General features: G+C 41.5%; 1 protein-coding gene across 1 annotated transcript in view; it reads right to left on the bottom strand.

The window, feature by feature from the left end:
* LOC138089044 (ATP-binding cassette sub-family C member 4-like) overlaps positions 1-23,731 on the bottom strand; it is a 309,781-nt gene that overhangs the window by 26,573 nt on the left and 259,477 nt on the right. Inside the window, exons 21-25 of the mRNA XM_068984368.1 lie at positions 17,079-17,229; positions 10,131-10,250; positions 8,727-8,837; positions 7,669-7,769; positions 6,421-6,612 (exon numbers count right to left, since the gene is read on the bottom strand). Coding sequence (XP_068840469.1) covers positions 6,421-6,612; positions 7,669-7,769; positions 8,727-8,837; positions 10,131-10,250; positions 17,079-17,229 — 675 coding nt within the window. The remainder of the gene's footprint in view (positions 1-6,420; positions 6,613-7,668; positions 7,770-8,726; positions 8,838-10,130; positions 10,251-17,078; positions 17,230-23,731) is intronic.

Here is a 23,731-nt window from a genome sequence, read left to right as displayed (position 1 = left end):
CTATGTCTGGAAGTCTTTCCCAGGTCACCAAAGGGTTTTGCTAAGTGCCTGTGGGGAATGTCACCAGTATCAGTAATTTTACATTCCTAAATCCAAAGATACTTGGAAACAGTCTTACCTCAGCTTTACATCTGTTCCTTTCTGTTTTTCCAACCAGGCCAGGTTGGTCTCTGACAACCACACCAACTTATCGACATTTGCCCCGGAATTATCTCCATACTGATACACTGAACTCCACACGATTAACATCAAATGCCCCCACAAAACAGCCACTTCTTCTGACTTTCCTACTTTAATCTCATTACTTCTTTCCCAGGCTCAACTGTCCACTTTATTTCCAGCTTTCCCTGATTCCAGCATGGTACCAAGGCCTACAGATTCTATACCTGCAATGTTTCATGACTCAGTCCCTTATATTAATGACCATAATCATTATGTGAGTAACAGGCTGTGGTTAGCTTTTAAAAAACCAAACAAATCTTTTTATTAATCATAATCAGTGCAAATAAATCTAGAAAGTAAATAAATACTAGTCATCACCCCTGCACACCAATAAATCCATTCCTAAAATATTGATGTATTTTCTTCCTGGATTTGTGTGTGTCTATGTGTGTGTATGTTGAAGACAAAAACTAATTTAAACAAAATAAGATATGAACATATTGCAATTTGTTTTCATTTAATATTCACTAAAAATATTTATTTTAATGACTATGTAATATTACAGTATGTGATTATTTAATAAACCCCCTATTGGTAGATATTTAGGCAGTCTCTTATATTTTGCTGTTATAAATAACTGTGTTAAATACCCTTGAAGCCAAATCTTTGCAAACAACTGTCATTATTTTCTTAAGTTAAGTTCTCATATGTGGAATTGCCAAGAAAAAGGTATGAACACTTTTAAAGTAGACTCATAAGTAATGCCAAACTACCTCCAGAAATATGATACCAATTTCTACTTTCAGCTCTTTCCCTGCACATTCACAAACCCATGTGTTACAACTTAGTTTTAATTTACATCAGTTTAATTTCAAAAAGCAGAATCACGTTCCCAGGACATCTTCCTGGAGGCACAAGAGTTCCTGGCTCCCTGCCTCTCATGTCTGCCCACTCTGGTGCACGTGCTCTCACTTCTCAGATTAACCTCACAAAGGCCAGTTCTGTGCACATCACTCCACCCCAGGATATCTGACCTCTCCATCCTTCACGTCCATGAGTCAGTTTCCTTGGGGTCACTAGGGAGTTGTGGAGTTGAACATGAAAGTGTGTTATACATCTGATAGTTCACTTAACTGAATATCAGGTGCCTAGGTCTTCATTCACAGAATCAGAGCATTGTGCTTTGCTTATGCTAGCCCCAGTTCCTGGAATGACTTTCACATACATTTCCACTTGCTAAAATTCTAACTGCAAGTTACTAAAGCCTCCCTTACCTATGTAATTCCTGGGAAATTCTGTACTTCTCCCCTCATGGGGGCTTGTTTCAATCCTAACAGATGTTATACCATCTTTTAATAAACTTCCATAAAAGTTCTTACAAAGTTAATACAGCCTTTTTCTTATTCCTCAACTGGACTGACTGTATATGTTGACAGTAGGATCGCATTGAATTTGCCTTTGTATTATTTGTGTTACCTATGGTGTCCTGTGCAAAAGAGGCCTCTGTAGGGAGCTGAGGTTTTTAACTCAGGCTGGAGAAATGTATGAAAGATCTATTACTATATTGTTTAGGAATGTGATAAGGGACAGGGAAACAGACACAGCAGATGGATTCTATAGCCATAAATACAATTGCAAATGGCTAAGCTTCTAATTTTCATGAGATAGTTTATAGTAAACAACGTATAACTGGTTATAGTCATTTTACACGTTATGAAAATGACAACTATCTTTGTCCAAGCATGTACTGCATGCTGCTCTCCATGCTGGGTGTTTTATGTATCTTATATTTTTTAAGTTGTACCTTAGAGATTAGGTCCTGTCACCTCCATTTTGCAAAAGAGAAGATCAAGGCTTAGTTAGATTAACTAGTCTGCCTGAAATAATAAAGTTTTAAGTGCCAGGATGGGACTCATTCCACATATGTCAGGTTCTTTTCCATTCTGCTGATGGCCTCTTTATCACCTGGTTGGCCTGACTCCCTATTATGTCCCTCTGGCTAAATAGAACAGAGAAAGTGGGGTGAGGTGTAGCCACAGTTAAAGGAACAGACCTAACATGGAGATCCTATGGCCAGAGAGTTTAAGCAAGATGTGGATACGGGTGAGTATAAACTAGTGGGTAGGACAAGAAGGACAAAATCTCTGAACAAAGAGCATGACTGAGATCAGGCGGGCAGGCTGTCATCAGGAAAAACCAGCACCTACAGGTGGGCTGGGGAAGAACCCTGCAGCTAAGTGGGACACAAGGTTCCCCAGGAAACAGGCCAAACAGACCTCGGGCACTGCTTGGGGCAGAAAGACTCATTTTTTATCCCATCAGGTGGTAAAAAGAACTGTACATACACTGCTGTGTGGGGCTGTCTCTGATTCTAGGTCCAGGCAGGGCTGAGCCTGTGGGAAATCCCTCCAATCCCTGCAGAAGACTGGTGTGGGGAAGGCTGGAGCAGGATGAAAACTGCCTGTGATAAAGACAGACTCACTGAAAAGATGTGAAGAAATGCAGTGGAATCACACAGTCTTAGATTATAATGTAAAGGCATGATTTGCAGAATATAAATATGAATCTGTAGGGTGGTAAGTGATACAGAACTTTCTAGAGTCTCATGCTCAGACACAAGAGGGGTTTGGGTGATTCATGAGCTCAATTTCAAACTGTCAAAGAATGTTTCATGGAAGTCATTGGTTATGAGTCATCAAACACTGTCTATGGGAGAGAAAGGACTTTACTAGGAGTTTACTAGGACTTTACTTTTACTTGTTCAAATCTAATGCTGAGTCAAGAAGTCTGTATGAGAAAGGGATTCTTCATCTCTAAGAAGCTCCAGGAGATGCAGATGCTGTTGACCCTGGCACCACAGTCTGAGTCATGAGGAATTAGGAAGCTGGTAAAGAAAGTGGGACAATTTGGGAGTGGGGGGAGGGGTTGCTGAGGAAAACAGTAAACAAGGAGAAAACGTAGTAAACTAACATATTTGCACATTATATCAAGGTCTAGTAAGCATTTATAAAAATGTATTATCCAAGTAATAACTCTGAGCAAGAAAAAAAAAATGACAAACCAACATCAATCTACCTCTAGAGCTGAAAAATGCTTTAAAATAGCCTAGGACTCTCTAAAATGATCAAATAAACCATCAAATCATCTAAATGAAAAACTCAACCCATGTTCAATATCTACACAGGAAGCCTAAGGTGCTATTTACCTCATTTTTTGCTTGCTATTTCTTTTATAAATTAGAAACCAGCATAGTACCTATTAATTTTTCCCATTTACCCTAACTTCCAGGAATTGGGACAGCAGAGGAAATGAGGGAGAGAATAAGGCCCCATTTCTGTTGGTCTGGCTCACTCCCAGCAACCTCAGTCAATCAAATCCAACACAAAAGGATATCCAGGAGTGACAGGGCCTGGGACAAGTGAGCAGGAGAGGAAACCTGAGGATGTACACAGGTGGTATGAAATCACTTCATGAACATGCTGCCTGGTTATAATCTTTAAACACAGAAATGAAACTAATGGTGATACTGTGAGTGGACCATGACACAAATCAAAAGTCAAGTAACTGCAGTTATTAATTCAGTCTCCAGATTCAGTTATCCCACAACCATTTTAGAAGCTCAGATAGTCCTATGATTTGAGAATTTTAAGGTAGAAGAATACAGATATGTTATGTCCCTCAGATATAGATAATTCATATTTGATGTCTTTGGGGGAAATTTAAGACAGGAGCAAATTGACAGAATTATGTTTACGATGGGAAATCTGATGGACATACTTAACTGCTAGTAAGCAAACAACATCTATGGTGATTTTAAGGACAGGATTGCATCATGAGATACAGTTACTATTTTCCCAACCTACACTGAAACTGGAAATACTTAGGAGCAAGCTTTTGCCATGTGACTAACTGAAGCTGCTCTCTGGACTGTAGGCCCCCAGGTTCCTCTGTGCATGGGGATTTTCCTGGCAAGAATACTGAAGTAGGTTGTCATGTCCTCCTCCAGGCCCTGGATATCATTTGGTCATTAAATTTAATATTCTTTCATGTCACAAGGGCTTCCCAAGTGGCAGTAGTGGTAAAGAATCCACCTTCCAATACAAGTAGAGGTAAAAGACCTCTGTTCGATCCCTGGGTTGGGAAGACCTCCTGGAGAAGGAAATGGCAACCCATTCTAGTGTTTTTGCCTGGAAAATCCCATGACCAGAGGAGCCTGGAGGGCTGCAGTCCATAGTGTCACACAGAGTCACAAGAGTATCATTCATTAAATATGGCTATGGGCCACTGGGTGGGTCTGAGGTAGATAGAGATTTAAACAGCAGTTCCTAAAGTATTTAACACATCTAGGAAACTGATTACTTACAAGGAGTTGCCTTGTATGTATGTTTTGTTTACTGGTTGCACTTATCCATGTATTACTCACTCAACTTTGCAGCCAGCAGTCCCTCAGCACTCTCTGTGTGCCCTGCAGAACACTTTCTGGGGAACAGAGCTAAAAATAAGATGTTCCCTGATCTTTAGAAGCCTAAGGGTATTCTGAGATATAGACTCAAAATTACAAAGCATGTAAAGATGCTCTCTTTTATTTTAGTTGTGGTAAAATATATATAACATACACTTTGCCAATTTAACTATATTTAAATTGACAGTTTACTCTTAAGTTTTCATATTGTTGTGCAACAAACCTCCAGAATATTTTTTGCCTTTTATTCTTTGTCTTGTAGAATTTAAATTCTATACTCATTAAACAATAACTCCCTACTTTCCATCCCTCTGTCCTTGGTGACCATCATTCTACTTTCTGTCTTTAGGAATTTGACTACTCTAGGAACACCATAAAAGTGGAATTATATAGTATTTTTTTTCTTGTGTGTCTGGCATATTTCATTTAGTATGATGTACTCAAGGTTTATCCAGGGGTCAGAAATTCCTTCTTGTTTGAGGCTGAATAATATTACATTGTATGGATCAGGGAGCATGTTCTTTTTAGCTCTATTCCCCAGAAAGTGGTATTTTGCAGGGCACAGAGAGGGTGCTGAGGGGCTGCTGGCTGGGAGAGTGAGTGAGTAACATTTTATTTAGCTATTCACCTGTTGATGGATACTTATAAGCACACATGTACAATAAATGCTATCTTAATGGTATACAACATTAGGAGGAATTGGGAAGCAGACACATTAGAATTAACTCAGAAAATGAGGAGGCTTTAACCAGAAGATGATCGAGGGGAAGAGTCTCTGAAGTAGAGAGGGCAGTGTGTGCATACTGGAAGCAGGGAGGATGCGGTGCTTTAGGAGAATCTACGCACAACCCGAGTGTTGGGGAGTGTGTGAACATGAAGACTTGAGGCTGGAGAGGTAGGTGGGGAAGAGATGCCTCCTGCCTTGTCTGTTCTGGTTTAGTCTGTTCTTCAAGACTCTGCCCTGGTCCCAGCTGAGGGCCTCAAGCTGCATGGGAAAGGAACATCACTTGCCGACATGGATGCTGACAGGACCAGGTCACAAGTCTTTCTGCCATCTTACACCTAGAATCTTCCCTGCTCCTCTCAGTTTGCTTTCATCAAATCTGAGTGAGTTTCTGGACTCTGCCTCCACGGAGGGCTCTGGTTTTTCACCCCTGACTGAATCATGATTCTGGTCTCTCCTTTGGTGGCTCCGAGCTGGCCACACAATCCCTGCTAGAATGGATCTAGGACTGCCCTATGGTTCCAGCAGCAACTCGCCCAGTCCAGTAAGGATCAGATCTGTGTTTCAGAAAGAAGCAGTCTGTGGGGGCAGGGCAGGAGGATGACAGTCAGGTGTGGGTTAATGGAGGACAAGTCTACGGGAAGGGCCAAAGGACAGAGGAGGAGGCCATAGCTGAAGGGCATCATAGGAAGAAGAGAAGATTTCAGAAATACAAAGAAGAATGGATGGGAAAAAAGGAGATATTGGAGAGTTAGAGACAGTGAGTCAAGGCTGACTTCTCAGAATCCACATGAATAATCAGGTGTCAATATAGTGTCCTGGGTCAGGCTAAGTTATAGTTCAGGAGCTCAGGACCCACCAACCACCATGAGGGAGTTCACAACAGAGGGAAAGAAATACTGGGATCCCCATCCCCTGGTCAGTTTTCAAGAGAGATTCACCTGTGATGTCACTGATCTAATCTGCACCCATGAAGAACAAAGAGTCCCCCCAACACACACAAGAAAGTCAACAGCAGATATGGTACTAAATCTTCAGCTGAATCTTAAAGAGGCAAATGGCTTAAACAAACCTTTTCTCCTGGTTTAATGTCTGTTGTCAGGTCCTTCAATACCAGAGGCCCATCTGAGCTGTACTTGAAGTTCACTTTGCTCAAGGCAATCATTCCATTGTTGGGCCAGTCTGGTGGTGGACGAAACTCGAGTTCCCAGGGTGCTTCTTGCTCAAGCTCTATATATTCTATCACCCTTTCTACTGAAATCATCTGAAACATATATGGCATCATGTGGGTTAGGAACAGAGGGTTTTATTTATGGATGTTCAGAGACTGTAAATAAGGCATTCTGTTTTTATATCTTTATATCTGCTTTTTATATGATTAAGAATATTCCAAGTCTTAGCATCTGCAAAGGACTGAAGTAGGAGTGTGATGACTCCTTGGATGATTTACAAACTTATTCATCATCCTGTAACAGTTTCACTTAGGGCTGCTTCCTTCAGCATTATATTAAAACTAAAAGAATTAGATAAATGAATGCAAAGATTTTATTTATTCACTTTCCACATCTGAATAAAAAGAATTTTGTCAAAGGAAAGAATACTTATGAACACTAATCAGTGGTTATAAAAGGGCCACGTGTTATAGAGGAGTAGAACTGGATGGTCATCAAACCTCATTTTGATAATTTCTCACTTTCTACTCTATTAGAAGACAGAAATGCAAATATTGCATTTTTATTGTTTTTCTCTCTTTGGGACTATATGCAATACTCAAAGGAGAATATAATTTAAATACTGGCCAAGGCCTCCTAAACAAAAATAACTTGACATCTTTGATAGCACATTCAGAGAGGTAGCTTATTCTACCAAAAAGGAGGGATACCAGCACATTCAGGTGTTTAACACATACAAGAATAAATGCTAAAATGAGGCAGGGACAGATATCTATCAATTAAACAAATAACTACAAAATATTGAATTCTTCTTTTAACAATAATGAGGAATTACCAGTAAAGAAACAGTAATAAACAACCTCCCCCCAAACTGGTTTATATTCTCTCCAAGATTTCAGAACATCCTACAGAGACATTTATTACATTTGAAGACAGTTTGTGATGAATAAAAACCTGCTGACATGGCACACATAAGACTGAGTAAAAGATATACTTTTTTACATTAGCTTTAAACAGATAGAGGAGGATATAAAAACCTCTGTGAGCTAGATGTAAAAACAAGTTTTAATATTTTACATAAGAATTCCTTCTATGCTTTTTAATGGCAAGAAGTAGTACAAGGTTAAGAATGTTAAAATAAACATCACCATATTCTCAACTTCAATGCTTAGCCTGATGCACCATGGGAACACCACTATGATGTTGAGGGCATAGGACAGTATCAGGCCACCCTGCCCGACATTCAAAGCTAAATGAGGAATAAGAGGGGGAAAAAAGTCAGTCCTGTTTTTGATCTTGAGGCCAGTTCCTTCTATCACTTTATTAAGATAACTCCTTTATAATATTTAAATCACTAACATATAATGACAATATTACTTATAATTTTACTATCATTTGATTGAGTCCACAATACAATTAAAACCTCCCTCCCAAAAAATTAAAACCACTATGAATTCAGAAAGACTTAAATGAACTTAATCTCAACACTGTCAATATACAGTAGACAATGAGGAATAATGTTATTATTAAGACTTTTGTCATTGTGGTTTCAAGAACAACCAAGCAATTTCACTTTCTATGTCCAATGCAACCACAGTTGGAAACCATGAAAAACAAGGCAATGGTTTCTAAAAGCCAGTGCTTTTAAAACTAAAATATCATTCTCATTGCTCCATATTAAAGACTGTTATTCACTATTGCTCTTATAGGATATTTAGGGCTGGTAAATTCATACCATATACACCAACACCCGCTCATTTGGTACCCAAACAGTGATGAGGATGATGTCCTTTGCTACAGAGAATCTTTCTCATCCCAGTGCACCAAGCATCTACAACTAAGAGACCCCAGTGGCCCTAAAGCCAAAATCTAAAGTCCTAATTTGGACAAAAAGCTTTATGGCAAATTTGGTTCTCTCCATCCCACTACTAAACACTACCAGGAAAGTTTCTAAGGTCAGCTTACTATCGCTGAGTAGACATCAACTCATTCAAAGAAAGAGAAAAGAGTAAAAGGTCCCATCAAGACCCAAATGACCTCTCTACACGGGCCACACTGTGGAATCACATGCTGCAAATGCTTTAATACAATTCATTAGAACCAAAGTGTACTTGTTAGACAAGGCAGCAAGAGTTTAACATAATAACAGTAAATACAGCTATAAATTTTAATCATACCGTAAATAGTTATTTACACCCATACTTACTTTGTGCAAGAAGCAGGGACCCAAAGTCAACAAGACAGACGAAGATTAAATAGATGATATCCAGACGCAAAGAGAACCATCGGGTTATAGTCAAAAGCAAGAACCAGGCCTCTGGATTTGTGAACCATAATAAGCATAGTGAATAAGTTAGAAAAGCCATGTTAACTGCTTTGAACAAGAAAGACCATTTTGCTCAGTTGAGCTACAGAAGATTTTTACACAAAGTAGGATGGCAAAGTTATATACCCAAGGAACATGAAGGTTCCAAAAAGCTATTTTGATACCAGATAATGTGGGACACAGAAGAATCAAGCCAGGGGCTCTGTGGAACTATATTCAATAGCCTGTAATAATTTATGATGGAAAATTTTCTGAAAAAATACACATATAAAACTGAATCATTTTTCTGTACATCTGAAACTAATATACTACTGTTTATCAACTATACTTCAATAAGAAAAAAATTCAACTCACAGGTTATAAACCATAATATGATCACAAAGGAGAAAACGGAAAAATGGTCTCATGGGTGCAGTTCCTACAGTGCTAGGCCTCTACGTGAGGCTCATTCTCTCTCAGGGCCAACTGTTTCCAGCTTTCTGACAGCAGAGAGCACAGCTCACGCACTGTTTCCAGCACCTCCGTGCTTACTACAGGGCCCTGCACAGTGTTTATTCTTAGGAGCCAGTGTCTATACAACCATGAGCTAACTGGATCTGCATGTGACTTTCAAAATGCCATTTTATCTTTAAGATACAATAAAGACTGGAGAGATGGGACAGGATTTTACAGATTTAGAGGGAATTCTGAAATTTCTACCTAGGGAAAAATATTATCAATATTTGGAATAATATTAACCAAGTGAGTTAAAAATCTGTTAATTAGATAATTATTTACCTCAATTAAATCTGCTGCCCTGCATGCTCTGAAAAGAGAGTTGACAAACTATAGCCTGTGGGCCAAGAATGGCCATCACCTGCTGTTGTAAATAAAGTTTTATTGGAACACAGTCATGTGCGTTTGCTGATGTATTATCTTTGCCTATTTTTGTGCTACAACAGCAAAGTTGATAAGTTACAACAGAGATAGAATGGCGCACAAAGTCTAAAATATTTACTATCTGTTGTTTGGAAAAAAAAAAAGTATACTGACTCCTATCCTAAAGGGACAGAAAGCCATAGGACTCCGTGATGGAAGGACAATGGAAGTCGGTCTGGGGAGAAGAGGCAGGAGGGGAGCACAGACGGGGTGCTGAGAGGAAGGGGTCGGGGAAGCAGGTCTGCAGAGGGGGACATGAAGCAGTACAGAGAGAGGTGCTGGCCAGCAAGACCACCTGAGAGGGAGGTCAGGCCTCAGACAACAGCACATCCCATCCTTTGAAATCATCTCCAGAAACTCACAGACCTGAATGCAAGTCCTGGTGTGAGTCGAACAGTTCCTGAAACCTCTGCTCAGCTTTGTATGCCCGGATGGTCCAGAGTCCTTGGAGAGAAGATGCTAAGTGGGAAAACACTGGGCTCCGTGCTGGGGAAGCAGAGACAAACACATGACAGAGAAAGTCAGGGAGGCTGGATGCAAAGAAACCCATTGCCTCCTGTGTGCTGTGTTTGCACGTTCTGCCAGTGTACTAGAATTTCTGGTTGGGTTGCCTGGGGGAGAAGGGATGATGCCCTTTCGGGAGAGAATTTTCCATGTGCTGCTCAAACTCCTGCTCACGTCAAGCTTCAGCTTAAAGACCTAGAAATGAAAGATTCTCTTTGAATCTATCTTTGTGCATGCATGATAAGTCTTTTCAATTGTATCTGACTCTTCATGACCCTATGGACTCATCCACCAGGCTCCTCTGTACATGGGATTCTCCAGGCAAGAATCCTGGAGTGGGTTGCCATACCCTCTTCCAGGGGATCTTCCCAACCCAGGAACTGAACCCGTGTCTCTTGTGGCTCCTGCAGTGCAGGCTGATTCTTTACCACTGAGCCACCAGGGAAGCCTGAATCTATCTTTAACCAAATTTCAAATCTGACCTAGATTTAGATACTGAAACTCTAGTAGCTTGTTCATCACAATCCTCAAACATGGCCTCTCTCCAAATTCTTCCCTGACATCTCTCTGGGTGGAAACTGTTCACAAACTTTTGATTCAATAGCATTTTCTTTGACTGCACTGGGTCTTCATTGTGGCATGCAAGCTTTCTTTAGTTGCAGTGCCTGGGCTTCCATTATTTTAGATCACAGGCTCTAGAGCTCATGGGCTCAGTAGTTGCAGCACATGGGCTCTCTAGTTGTGGCACACAGGATTAGTTGCCCTGTAACATATAGGATCCTAGTTCACCAATCAGGGATCAAGCCTAAGTCCCCTGCATTGGAAGGCAGATTCTTAACCACTGGATGAGCAAAGTAGTCCCAATTCAATAGCATTTTTTAATTTAATTCTCTTTGAGAGTTCTTACCACACTGAATTTTGGTGAGCTATCTGTATGCTGTCTCCAATTTAGATGAGTAACCTAAGAGCTGGGATAGAGTCAGTACATCCCCTATGCTAAACCAGAGCCAGACATAGGACAGGGGCAAGATGAGTAAGAGGGGCAGACAGTCTGCCATCTCCCCCATCCTGGGACTCTCCCTGCACCTGTGCCAGGAGTCTCTGTGTGGGTCACAGAACACCTGGTACTGCACCGCCCTTGTGCCCACAGGACTTGCTTAGCCAGGTGTCTCTGAATGGTCTTGACTTCTGCTCTGGGAATCTAATCCAGGTTTTTAAAACTGCCTGCTCAATGCTTTTTCTGGCATTTGGAGGTCACTGTGGCATGTGATACATCACCTTGTAAAACCTGACTGTGCCCTTAGTGATCATTCTCTTTGAGTGACTTCATGTGGTTTTGGGGTCTGGTGTCCCCTCACTGACCATTCATTTCCTGCCATCTTCTCTAAAAGGACACTGACCACAAGCACCAGGGTTAGGCACCTGCCCATCAGGGAACAGGTGGGCTGCTGGCTGCCAGGCAGGGAAGACCCTAATGGTTCTCATTTCCACCACGAATGAGGCTGTAACCTGCTGTTGTCAGAGGCGGATAGTGAGCCTGTGACCTGTCTGTGGTGAGTGATAACTTGTGCTGTATCAGCAGGAAATGCTGACATCATTCTCTTACTTGTACATCTCCTAGAAAAGACCTGTTAGTAAAATCCGGGCATTTAGGGGAAGTTAAGGTCACTTATCTTGAAGGAGGCCTCAGAAATTATATAAAATGATGGGGAAAGGATCAAAGGGGAGAAACTCTAAATTATTTTCAGGTTTTCACTCCTTAACCTGGCATCCAAATGCCTGTCTAGGTGACAGTTCAGTCATTATCGACATCCATGGGGGTGGAGTGGCTGTAGGGGGGCAGGGTATAAATGGGCAAAGACACAGAACTCTTCTTATGCTTAGTATTCCTGGATCTATCATATAAGAAAGGAAGGAACAGGCTTCCTCCTCTGAGACACTGGAGCACAGAGAGGCTGGGAAGCCCTGGGCTGGGGGAGGACAGCCTGGGCTGGGTCCTAGCTGACCATTCACTCAGCCCTGTGGCTCTTTCTACCTGGGACATCTCATCAGGAACCCTAACTGTTAAGGACCATCAGCTGTAATATTGCTGTAAGGAAAAAACTTTCTTTGAAACAGTACATGATATAACATTTCCCTTTGTATCTAATTCAGGCAAAGAGCCTAAATTGGTTCAATGGTGTTTCTGACCTTCCAAGGACATGTCTGTGGTCTTACTTCAGCATCCACACTGTTCTCTCTCTTCATTCTATTGCATGCCAAGTTGCTTCAATCATGTCTGACTCTGCAATCCTATAGATCGTAGTCCACCAGGCTTCACTGTCCACGGGATTCTCCAGGCAAGAATACTAGAGAGGATTGCTGTGCCCTCCTCCAGGGGATCTTCCCAACCCAGGGATCAAACCAGCATCTCTTTAGTCTCCTGCATTGGTAGGTGAGTTCGTTACCACTAGCACCACCTGGGAAACCCTTATTCTATTGAGCAACATTTAATTGTTTTATTTTAGCTTTAACTTTACACTTTTAAAATAGCAATATGAAATTTTAACAGAACTTTTAGGGCTGAGCTCATGATCCAAATAACAAAGGCTAAGAACTCTCTTCAGGCCTTTTCTGCATTCCCAGCAGGTGTCCCAACCAGACCCCAGAACTCAATTATTCTGGAAGCAGGAGGCTCACAGCCATAACACAGGTGAATTCCGGGCCCATCACACTGTCAGAAGGATGTCAAGAGTCCAGCTCCAGAGAACACAGAAAACTCACTAGAACCAGGCTGTGATTTCCAGAGCAAATGTTACATCAACACTATTCATCACAAACAAGGCTTCTGAGCAGGAAGTAGACGAGCCTGTTCCCCCATGGAGAGTCCTGGAACGAACTCTTCAGCATGGCCTCCCTCACCTGCTTCCCTCACCAGGAGATCAAAGTGCAGCTGATTCTCTCCAGCAGGGATGGAGGATGGGGTCGACTTTAGAAACCAGGTGTCATCTCAGCCTTGAACACCAGGGAACCAAACACTCCATCACCTACCTCACCTCATGCCCAAGAGTTACAGTGGGCCAGAGGGAATGCTGACCTGTGAAAATTGATCCTGTTTCTTTCAAACCCCACTAGGGGTGAGCAGGATGCCAGAATGAGGGAACTGGAGGGTCTGCAAAGAAAATTAACTAGTACATGAGGAGAGGGGATGTCAAGGCTCTGGGCTTACCTTGCCCAACATAATTACCCTTTTCCCCACAAAGACTGAGCTCACGATCCTGAAGCACACTATATAACAGCCATGACATCCGTCAGAAGTCATAGACACGTTCTACCCTACAGTTTACATGACATGGCTGTGTCTCCACAACCCTGAGGACACATTCCATTTGGACTGCAGATCTTCCCTGGGGTAGCGGCGGGCAGGGAACCATATGAAAAGACCCCAAGGTGGCAGCCTTGGTGCAGGTTATCATTCACCTATGTGACAACTGCCAGTTGTTACTATGTTCTTAATTCCTTCACATTTGGACTTCCCTGGTGGCTCTGTGGATGAGAATCTGGCTGCCAGTGCAGGAGACAAGGGCTCAATCCCTGGGGAAGATCCCTCATGCCAAAGAGCAATTAAAGCTGTGCACAATTATTATTGAGCCTGTGCTCTAGAGCCTGAGAGCCACAAGTACTGAGCTCACAAGCTGGAAGCCCAAGCCCTGCAGAGCCTATGTCCCCTCAACAAAAGAAGCCACCACAGTGAGAAGCCCACATACCAACAAAGACTTAGCACAGCCAAAAACAAATAAATAAAAAATTTTCAATACCCTCATGTTCAAAGTTCTGGTGCCTTTGGTAGTCACTAGCAAATACTTTGGGGCTTCCCTGGTAGCTCAGCTGATAAAGAATTTGCCTGCAATGCAAGAGACTGTGGTTTAATTCTTGGGTTGTGAAGATTCCCTGGAGAAGGAATAGGCTACCCATTCAAGTATTCATGGACTTCTCTGGTGGCTCAGATGGTAAAGAATCTACCAGCAAGGCAGGAAACCTTGGTTTAGTCCCTGGGTTGGGAAGATCCCCTGGAGGAGGGCATGGCAACCCACTCCAGTATTCTTGACTGGAATCCCCATGGACTGTAGCCACCAGGCTCCTCTGTCACAAAGTCAATATGACTGAGCAAGTAAGCACAGCACAGCACAGCAAGTATTTTAAAAGCATCAATTCAAGAAATCCTGAGAGCCCCAGAAGGCAGGCATTAGTATACCTGTGACAGAAGGAAAACCAGGCTGAGGAATTAAGAGCACTTCCTGCCCAAGATTAAGTAAATTAACTCACCTAAGTGGTAGAGCTGAGTGTCCGACCCAATTCTGTCTTATTTCCAAGGCTGTGCTTTTAATCATAACAGCAGTGTCTCAGAGGGAGAATAATCAGGTTTAAAGATATCCATGCGTGACTAAGCGCACTTTTCTCCAGACTTTGTTTACTTTCAGAAAACCCTCAAATCTTACTTAGTTAACATCCAACAACCTTAGCCATCACCATACATCATACTAAACACCTTCGATTGAATAAAGTCCCAGGGAATCCGACACGAGAATGCCTTAAAACAGCAGACTTGAGGATCCATGATCTGAATAAATGTGGCACATGTGCTAAACCTCCCTTTGCAATGTCCCTGGCAGACATTGCTAGTTGATCACAGAATCCTTACAGATAAGATTTGATACAGATTCATAATTCAGGCACTGCCAAATGAATAGGTTTGGCTAGAGAAATGCAACCAAATGCCATCCTTGTTTTGCCTTTTGGTTATGCTCAGTTATATAAAAATGAAAAATTATTATGATCAACTGCACATTTGTCACTAAGAGGACAAAAGTAAACATAATGCTCCAGAAAGGTAGGCAGCTGGATCTGAATATAAACCTCAGGATTTTAGCAGTTTATCAGAGCACAGGAATGAAGTAGGCTTATGCCTTCTGGTTACAGCGATCAGATGTCTTTTTGCTGGTGGCTCCAGCAGCGGTCTTAAGATATACTATTAGTTACTATATGGAGAAAAACGTGGTATCATTATTTTTGGCACAGACCCACAACCTGGAGAAAGAACATAAACAGTTCTAATCAACAGGTCATCTCACTTGGTTACCTGGGGTGTGGAAGAGGGTTATCTGCATTGAATTTACTGTCTAACATTGTTGTAGCCTACTAGCTTGCCAAAAATCCAAATACTCCACAGGGATGGGGCCAAAAAGTTCTCAGACTCTCCAGGTGAAATCCTGTACTGCCTTTTGAAAAAGGCCTCAGGAGGTGCCCTTCTCTCCACTTCCATATGGATGGGAAGTGGCCCATGGTCCAGGCAAAAATCTCTGAAAAACATTCCTTCTGGAACAATCCCTCTTTGAATGGAACAACCTGAACAAGACTATTGAATGACTCCATTTCATGACTGACTTCAGAACATAAAATGATTGAAGTCCTGTCTACACAAAAGACTGTATGGAGCTCATCACTTCTATTCTGTTTTCCCAGGTCCTACCATTCTACCAAATCACATCAGAAAAATATCACACATGTCTGGACTCTACTGCTCCATAATCCAATCAAACACCTCACAAAACCCAGACCTCATGGGAGTTTAGCTGGTTCTCTTGACTAAAAATTTGTTCTATAGCATTTATGACACCAACTGTACTTTATGCAAATACATAAGATGAATGCCTCTCGAGAGTTTATTATTAAAAATGAAACACATACATTTCACCACCAAAAACTCCTTTGTCTTGATTAACTTAGATTTTCCCACTTAGTAGATACAGAGAAGAATGAGACTCAATATGTTTCTCTTCTTGGCTTGGTTTCTAGAAAGTTAAGTTGGTATTAACTTGCAGTAACTATCCATAGTTAAGGTTTCTGACACAAACATCTTCCTTTATTTTCTGTCCTTATACCTTCTTTAAAAATATTTAACAATTCTACTTTATTATAATTTTTGTTCTAATATTGATGAAATATGTCTGAGCATTAATGATGAGATAAGTTCTAGATTACTTCATCCTCTGTTATTGCCTGAAGAATAGAATGATTAATCATAAAATAATGTTCCCCATTATTCTAAAACTAGGAAGCTGAATGGAGTGATAAACCAAAAGTCTACTAAACAGATCTTCCCCCTGGGTGCTCCTAAAGGGATTATTTCCAGCATCATTTATATGAACAGTCTTGGGGAGGGGTGACCATAGTGTGACATCATCTCAAATACTAGTGATGATAAAGAGCAAACCTATAAATAACAGGGCTTATCTTTTCAATACATTTAACAACTACAACTTACTTACCATCTTAGGAGTATGTGAAATAATGTATTTTCTAAAAATATCACCTCTGACATATGAGTACATTTCCTGATGCCTCCTTTCCTTTTCTTAATATTTTCCTTTCCTTGTCATTTCTAGTAACTTCAAGGGAAGAAAAAAATCCCTATTTTCCTTCTACAATAGTACCAAAATGATGAAACACATTATTTTTTGGAAAACTGTTTACTGGGTGGCTTTTCTGTGTTAGGAAGTATGCCATTAACAAGACAGAAATGGCCCCTGTCCTCATGGTGCTCATATTCGTCCTTGTGCTAAAATGCAAAGCTGCAGCTGACCTGCCACCTGCTCAACTTGGCTTAAGGGTCACTCTGACTCACAGGGCCCATAATATACAATTACCTAATGCTGACTTAGGGAGAAATTCCAAAAGATATATTCTACAGGATTTCAGGGGTGTGGTTAATCATGGTATAAATGCAACCAATCTGCATTGCCATCCCAACCTGAGAATCCCAGTACTCACTTGAACATTCCAGGCGTTTCACATCTCGTGACGTCTCCAAGAAATACCGTCGAAGAAAAAAGAAAATGATGGCAAGAGGAATCACAGGTATAGCAATCCAAGGAATCACCACCACCACCACACCCACCACACCAATCACTTGGAGAAATGTCTAGAAGAGTGAAAAATAGATGCTCAGCTCAGTTCAGTCGCTCAGTCATGTCTGACTCTTTGTGACCCCATGAATCGCAGCATGCCAGGCCTCCCTGTTCATCACCATCTCCCGGAGTTCACTCAGACTCACATCCATCGAGTCCGTGATGCCATCCAGCCATCTCATCCTCTGTCGTCCCCTTCTCCTCCTGCCCCCAATCCCTCCCAGCATCAGAGTCTTTTCCAATGAGTCAACTCTTCGCATGAGGTGACCAAATTACTGGAGTTTCAGCTTTAGCATCATTCCTTCCAAAGAAATCCCAGGGCTGATCTCCTTCAGAGTGGACTGGTTGGATCTTCTTGCAGTCCAAGGGACCCTCAAGAGTCTTCTCCAACACCACAGTTCAAAAGCATCAATTCTTTGGCACTCAGCCTTCTTCACAGTCTAACTCTCACATCCATACATGACCACTGGAAAAACCATAGCCTTTACTAGATGGACCTTAGTCGGCAAAGTAATGTCTCCGCTTTTGAATATGCAGGGGCCTCTTTATCAAGGATTATTTTCAAAATAAACTTTAATAGACTATTTTGTTGTGATTAAACTTCTTTTCCTGAAAGATGTATGGAAATAGTAGAGAAAGCTTTGCCACTCAAACAAATAAAATTATAGGTGGTTCTAATGATATTTATTGCAAGATTATGTGTGTGTGCTCAGTTGCGATCACATGGACCGCAGCCCTCCAGGCACCTCTGTCCATGGAATTTTCCAGGCAAGAATACTGAAGTGGGTTTCCATTTCCTCCTCCAGGGGATCTTCCCGGCCCAAGAATCAAATCCATGCCTCCTGCATCTCCTACACTGCCAGGTGAATTCTTTACCACTAGCCACCTGGGAAGCTCTATTACATGATTGCGGTGTGCCAAAAACCTTAAGAACCTTCTAGGTATTAGCTCTTTTAATACACTTAGTAGCCTATAAGGTAGGAATTACTAATTTTAATAGATAATAGAATATTTGAGGTTCAGAGAGACTAGGACTTGAACCCTAAACTATCATGAGTCAGTACGTATTACTCGAGACGAATGAGCAGGCATCACAGATAAGGAAACCAGAAGCCTCAGTTACACAGGTAAGGATAAAGAAGTGGTTAATTACAAAGTTAGTGTCCAGTAAAGGAGGAAAAGATGCAAATGTGACTTTTGGAAGTAGAAATTTTTCTTTTCTGGTTTTCCGTCCATAGTTAACAGTTATTGAGTGCTGACTCTGTACAGGGCTACACATTTAATACTTGACATGTATTAGCTTATTACTCTTCACAATAGCCCTATCAAGTAATAGTATTATCTCATTTTACAGATGGAAACACTGAGGCACAGGGAAAGCAAAGGAGCTTGATGGAAACAAAGCCTGAGCCATGGAGCCAGAGAGTCTATCTACATCATGAGCCATTAGGAAATACTTAAGCTTGTTCCCAACATACCGCCAACTATTTATTGTCCAGAAAAATTATTTTTACTTATTTGAGCCTCCTAATTTATCTTAAATTTTTCTTCTAAATACCTCATTTAAGGAATTTCAGAGTACATCAGCATCAGCCCAATAAAGAACAGACAAAAGAAGAGAAATGTGATAAAGCCAATTTTGGGTATTTCCTAGAAATCTGGGGAAGAATTTTGATAATAAACAAACAACTTATAAAGCATGAAGTTTTTTTTTATCCTCTGAATATACATTAAATTTTGTATCATTATAATAAAAATGACTATTTTAAGGAGTAGTGATTATAACAACAGGGGGTACCATTTACTAGGTGTTTACTCTATGCATGGCACTGTGGTAAGAGTTCCATAATCATTCACTTAAGCATCACATCATTCCATGAGGTGATTTTATCTTGGGAAATGATCTTGGTCTAAAAACATAGCAGGTAGAATAGAAGCCCACATCATTGATTGATGCTGATTTAGACATCCATATTTATCAGGAAAAGTATAATACCCTGGTGAAAAGTTTCAGGTGATAGGAATGCAACCTGCACTTAGTATCTATGTGTAGTATCTATCTTAGTATCTAGCCTGCTATGAAAGGGGGTCAAAAGTTGAGAATATGCAGATTCACAGAGTTTGGGTCAACGCCTCCAGAGTTTATGGTCTCAGATGGATACAGTTCCATGGAGATCTGCACAAGGCACTGGGGAAACACAGGGAAGAACATGTGACTCCCTTATTGAAACTTTGAAGAAGAGATTGACAACTGAATTTCACAGGCTAGAGAAACAGAGAATGATATGAATAATTTGGGGTAGGAATCACAATTTCTGGAAATTTTGACCAAAAGGGAGCTGGGCTGGTATGGTCAGATGGCTTGTCCAAGTTAGCACCAGGTGTTCTGTGTCCTCTTAGAACCAGCACCCCCTGTTCACCAACCCAGGGCCTCCACACTTTGTTGCCCAGGGCAGCTGTTCCCAGCATGTCTTTGGCAGGTGCATTAGCAGAGTAATGCCTATATCACAGAGGCTTGGGTTATCATTTCACAGCTCTTCCATATAAGTTTTCTCAGATGATCTTCATAACCATTTGTGAATGAGAAAAGCAAGTACTTTCATTTCCATTTATAGGTAAGAAAATGGTAAGCTAGGAGAGTAAGCAGTTGTCTTAAGTTTTCCCAGGAAGGTACTGCAGGTCATGAAGAAAGACAGGGAGAATCTGTACTCTGGGAATCTCAGAGACACAGTTGTTTTCAGAGGAGCCTGAAAGGAGAAGGAAATGTCCAGAACTATGACTCTGTGTCCAGGAGCCCTTGTGAATCAAACTGCATTATTTTGACAGAGACATGTGCTTTTCCTGTTTCTCCCCATCTGCTGTGGTATCAATATAAAACTCAGAGTGAAAAGCATGGAATCTGAAGGAACAAATTTCAATCATAAGTGGAGAAATATAGGTCTGTCTAACCTCCCTTCTATTTTATTTTCAGTTGAACTATTTCTTACAGTCATAGGATTAACTAATGCATCGCACCTTGCTCTCCCCTTTTCTCATGGGGAGGGGTCAGATCTTCCCTCTGTGTGTGATCTTAAGTCAAGTCACTAGGTTTCCCATCAGTAGTTGTCAGGAAAAAAGATTTAAAATGTCAATTATAAAAAATCCAAATTACAGTATTTTAGTAGACTCACATAATTTTATTGGAAAATATTCACCGGTTTCAATAGCCTGGCTCTCCCCAGGTGAGGGCCTTTTATGACCAACCCAGCATGGCAGATAACCTAGGAAGAAGAGGTAAGATCAAAATGAAGGGCTCCACTTGAGCTGTGCCAATACTTTTTCCTTGAGTCCCCATTAAAGACCTATAATTGTTACTCTCAAAAGCTCCCAAATTAGGTCCTTCAGATTTCATGCTCCTTAATTCTGAAGCAATTCAAATAGGCTTTTTATAAGAGTTTTATTTCTATTTACAGGTCATACCCTAACCAACCTTATAGTGGATATTTGGCTTTCCTTGTGGCTCAGCTGGTAAAGAATCTGCCTGCAATGCGGGAGACCTGGGTTCAGTCCCTGGGTTGGGAAGATTCTCTGGATAAGGGAAAGGCTCCCCACTCCGGTATTCTAGCCTGGAGAATTCCATGAACTGTATAATCCACGGGGTCGCAAAGAATTGGACACAACTGAGCAACTTTCACTTTCATAATGGATATTACATATTATATATTAATGTATATACAATGCATGAGTTTATATTTAAATTTATTTATGCATATACATTTATGAATCTTTTATTGCCAACTGTCCCAAACTATTAACAGAAACTGTAGAAGACAAAAATAGTATCCAAGCAAAAAGTCAACACTCTGAAGAAGGAAACAGCAGATTTCTGTGTGCGACAGAGATCCCTTCCTTGAAGCAAGTCTCATTTCTTTCTTCCACATTCTCAGGAATTTCAAGGAGTATAATCCTAGCTACACACACAATCCTCCCCATGTGATTGGATTTCAGGCCCATCTGATGGCCCATATTACCATGGCCAGTGCTTCTGTGCTTCTGTCTCACCATAGCACAAAGACAATGATGTGTGTACAAGAAACATGTTGACCTAGAAGAGGTGACCCAAGTCCTGATGCTCCAGGAAATAAGGGGAATCATTATTTTGATATGCTTATTTCCCATTGGGAGCACATCAGTTGGGAATTCTATCAGAAGTCATGAATCCACATGAATAAATAGAAATAATTTTTCAGATGAATCTTTCACTTGAGAGTACATGGTGATTTTTCACAATTCAGATAATTATTTAGTTTGCAGAATATGATAACCACACCTAGAGGAGAAATTCCATTAGCCTGATATTGTGCTGAGATGGGGTTTAGTGTTAACATTCTTGAATATTAATAGGGAGGGTAAGACTCTATACAAGCTGGAATCAAGATTGCAGGAGAAATATCAACAACCTCAGATATGCAGATGATACCACCCTAATGGCATAAAGAGAAGAGAAACTAAAGAGCCTCTTGATGAATGTGAAAGAAGAGAGTGAAGAAGATGTCTTAAAACTCAATATTCAAAAACAACCATGGGGGGGCGGTCCAAAGATGGTGGAGGAATAGGACGGGGAGACCACATTCTCCCTCATAAATTCATCAAAAGAACATTTTAATGCTGAGTAAATTCCACAAAACAACTTCTGAATGCTGGCAGAGGACATCAGGCACCCAGCAAAGCAGATCATTGGCTTCAAAAACAGGTAGGAAAAAATATAATAAGTCAAAGAAAGAGACAAAGGAGGTAGGGAGGGAGCTCCGTCCCGGGAAGGGAATCCCGTCCCGGGAAGAGGTTCTTAAAAAGAGAGGTTTCCAAACACCAGGAAACATTCTCGCAGCCGAGTCTGTGGCGAGCTTTAGAAGCACAGAGGGCAACATAACAGGAAGGAAAAATAAATAAATAATTAAAACCAACAGATTATGAGCCCAACAGTAACTCCCCCAGCGGAAAAGCAGCACAGACGCCTGCATCCGCCACTAGCAAGTGGGGGCTGGGCAGGGAGGAGCGGGAGGCGCAGCTGGCAGTGCTTTTTAAGAGTCGGGCCACGGGAGGTGAGGGCTGCAGTGCTTTTTTGAGAATTGGGCCAGAACGCCCCGCGCATGGACAGAGCTAACTAACTTGGGCTAGCAAACCAGACTGTGGGATAGCTACCACGCAAAACGCTCGAACATAAGACACCACCAGGACCGTGCACAGAACAAAGGACGGATCGGAAATAGCCGACTACAGACCATCCCGCTCCGGTGACAGGCGGCCAGAGCCTTAAGGGCTGGAAGGGGGCAATCGCAGCCCAAGAGAGACATTACCTACCAAAATGCAAGCAGGCTTCTTTGTTAACTAAGACTTCTGGGGGTTCTGGACAGTCATCATCCGCCTGAGAAGGAACGCCAGTGGTACACCCAGAAAACTGAGCAACAGGGAAAGGCCATAGTCACAGCAATTGTGCTCACCAAACTCCTGAGCTACTCGGACCTGGGAAGGGCACAAAACGCAGGCCCAACCAATCTGCGCCTCTGAGGGCTTCCTGATCACTGAGCCTGAGCAGCTTAGACTGGGGAGGTGCTTGAAGCCTAGGGCTAGCCTCAGATGGTTCCCCGGTGGAGCTACATAGAGCCTGAGCGGTGTGCACCATGAGCAGGGGCAAGCCCAGAGTGGATAAGACACTGCAAGCACATGCCAGTAATATTTGTTTGCAGCATCCCTCCCTCCCCACAGCGCGACTGAATAGTGAACCTAATGTGTCCACCACCGCCCTCCCTGTGTCAAGATGGAAATCAGACACTGAAGAGACCAGCAACAGAGGAAATTAAACAGAGGGAACCGCCTTGGAAGTGACCCCACACAACCCCCAACACCAGAGAAAGGGCCAGATATACCTTTACTACTTTTACAATCTTTTTTTTTTTTTTTGAGTTGATGGGGTTGTGTGATTGTTTTTTCTTCTTTTTTTTTAACTTTCTTAAATTTTTAAGTACGCTACTTCTCTAATTATTATTTTTAATAATTCTTGTGGCTTTGTTTTTTTTGTTTTTGTTTGTTTGTTTTGTTTGTTTGTTTTTTCTTTCTTTTTTTTTCCTCTTCTTCTTCTTCTTTTCTTTAATATTATATTTTTGAAAATCAATCTCTACTCCAGATTTTTAATCTTTGCTTTTTGGTATTTGTTGGCAATTTTGTACATGTAAAAACCCAATCTTCAGTACCCAATTTTACCTGAGAGCGAGATTACTGGCTTGACCACTCTCCCCTTCTTTGGACTCTCCTTTTTCTCCACCAGGTGTCCTCTGTCTCCTCCCTCCCCCTTCTCCTCTCTACCCAACCCTGTGAATCTCTGTGTGTTCCAGACGGTGGAGAACACTCAGGGAACTGGTTACTGGCCGGATCTCTCTCTCTCCCTTTCATTTCCCTCTTTTACGCACCTGGCCACCTCTGTCTACTTCCTCCCTCTCCTCTTCCCTGTATAACTCCATGAATACCTCTGAGTGGTCC

Source organism: Capricornis sumatraensis, chromosome 12 (assembly GCF_032405125.1).
Source record: "Capricornis sumatraensis isolate serow.1 chromosome 12, serow.2, whole genome shotgun sequence".
In the NCBI taxonomy this organism is placed as follows: domain Eukaryota; kingdom Metazoa; phylum Chordata; class Mammalia; order Artiodactyla; family Bovidae; genus Capricornis; species Capricornis sumatraensis.
The sequence above is the reverse complement of the archived record's forward strand: the minus strand, read 5'-3'. Positions and strand labels throughout refer to the sequence as shown.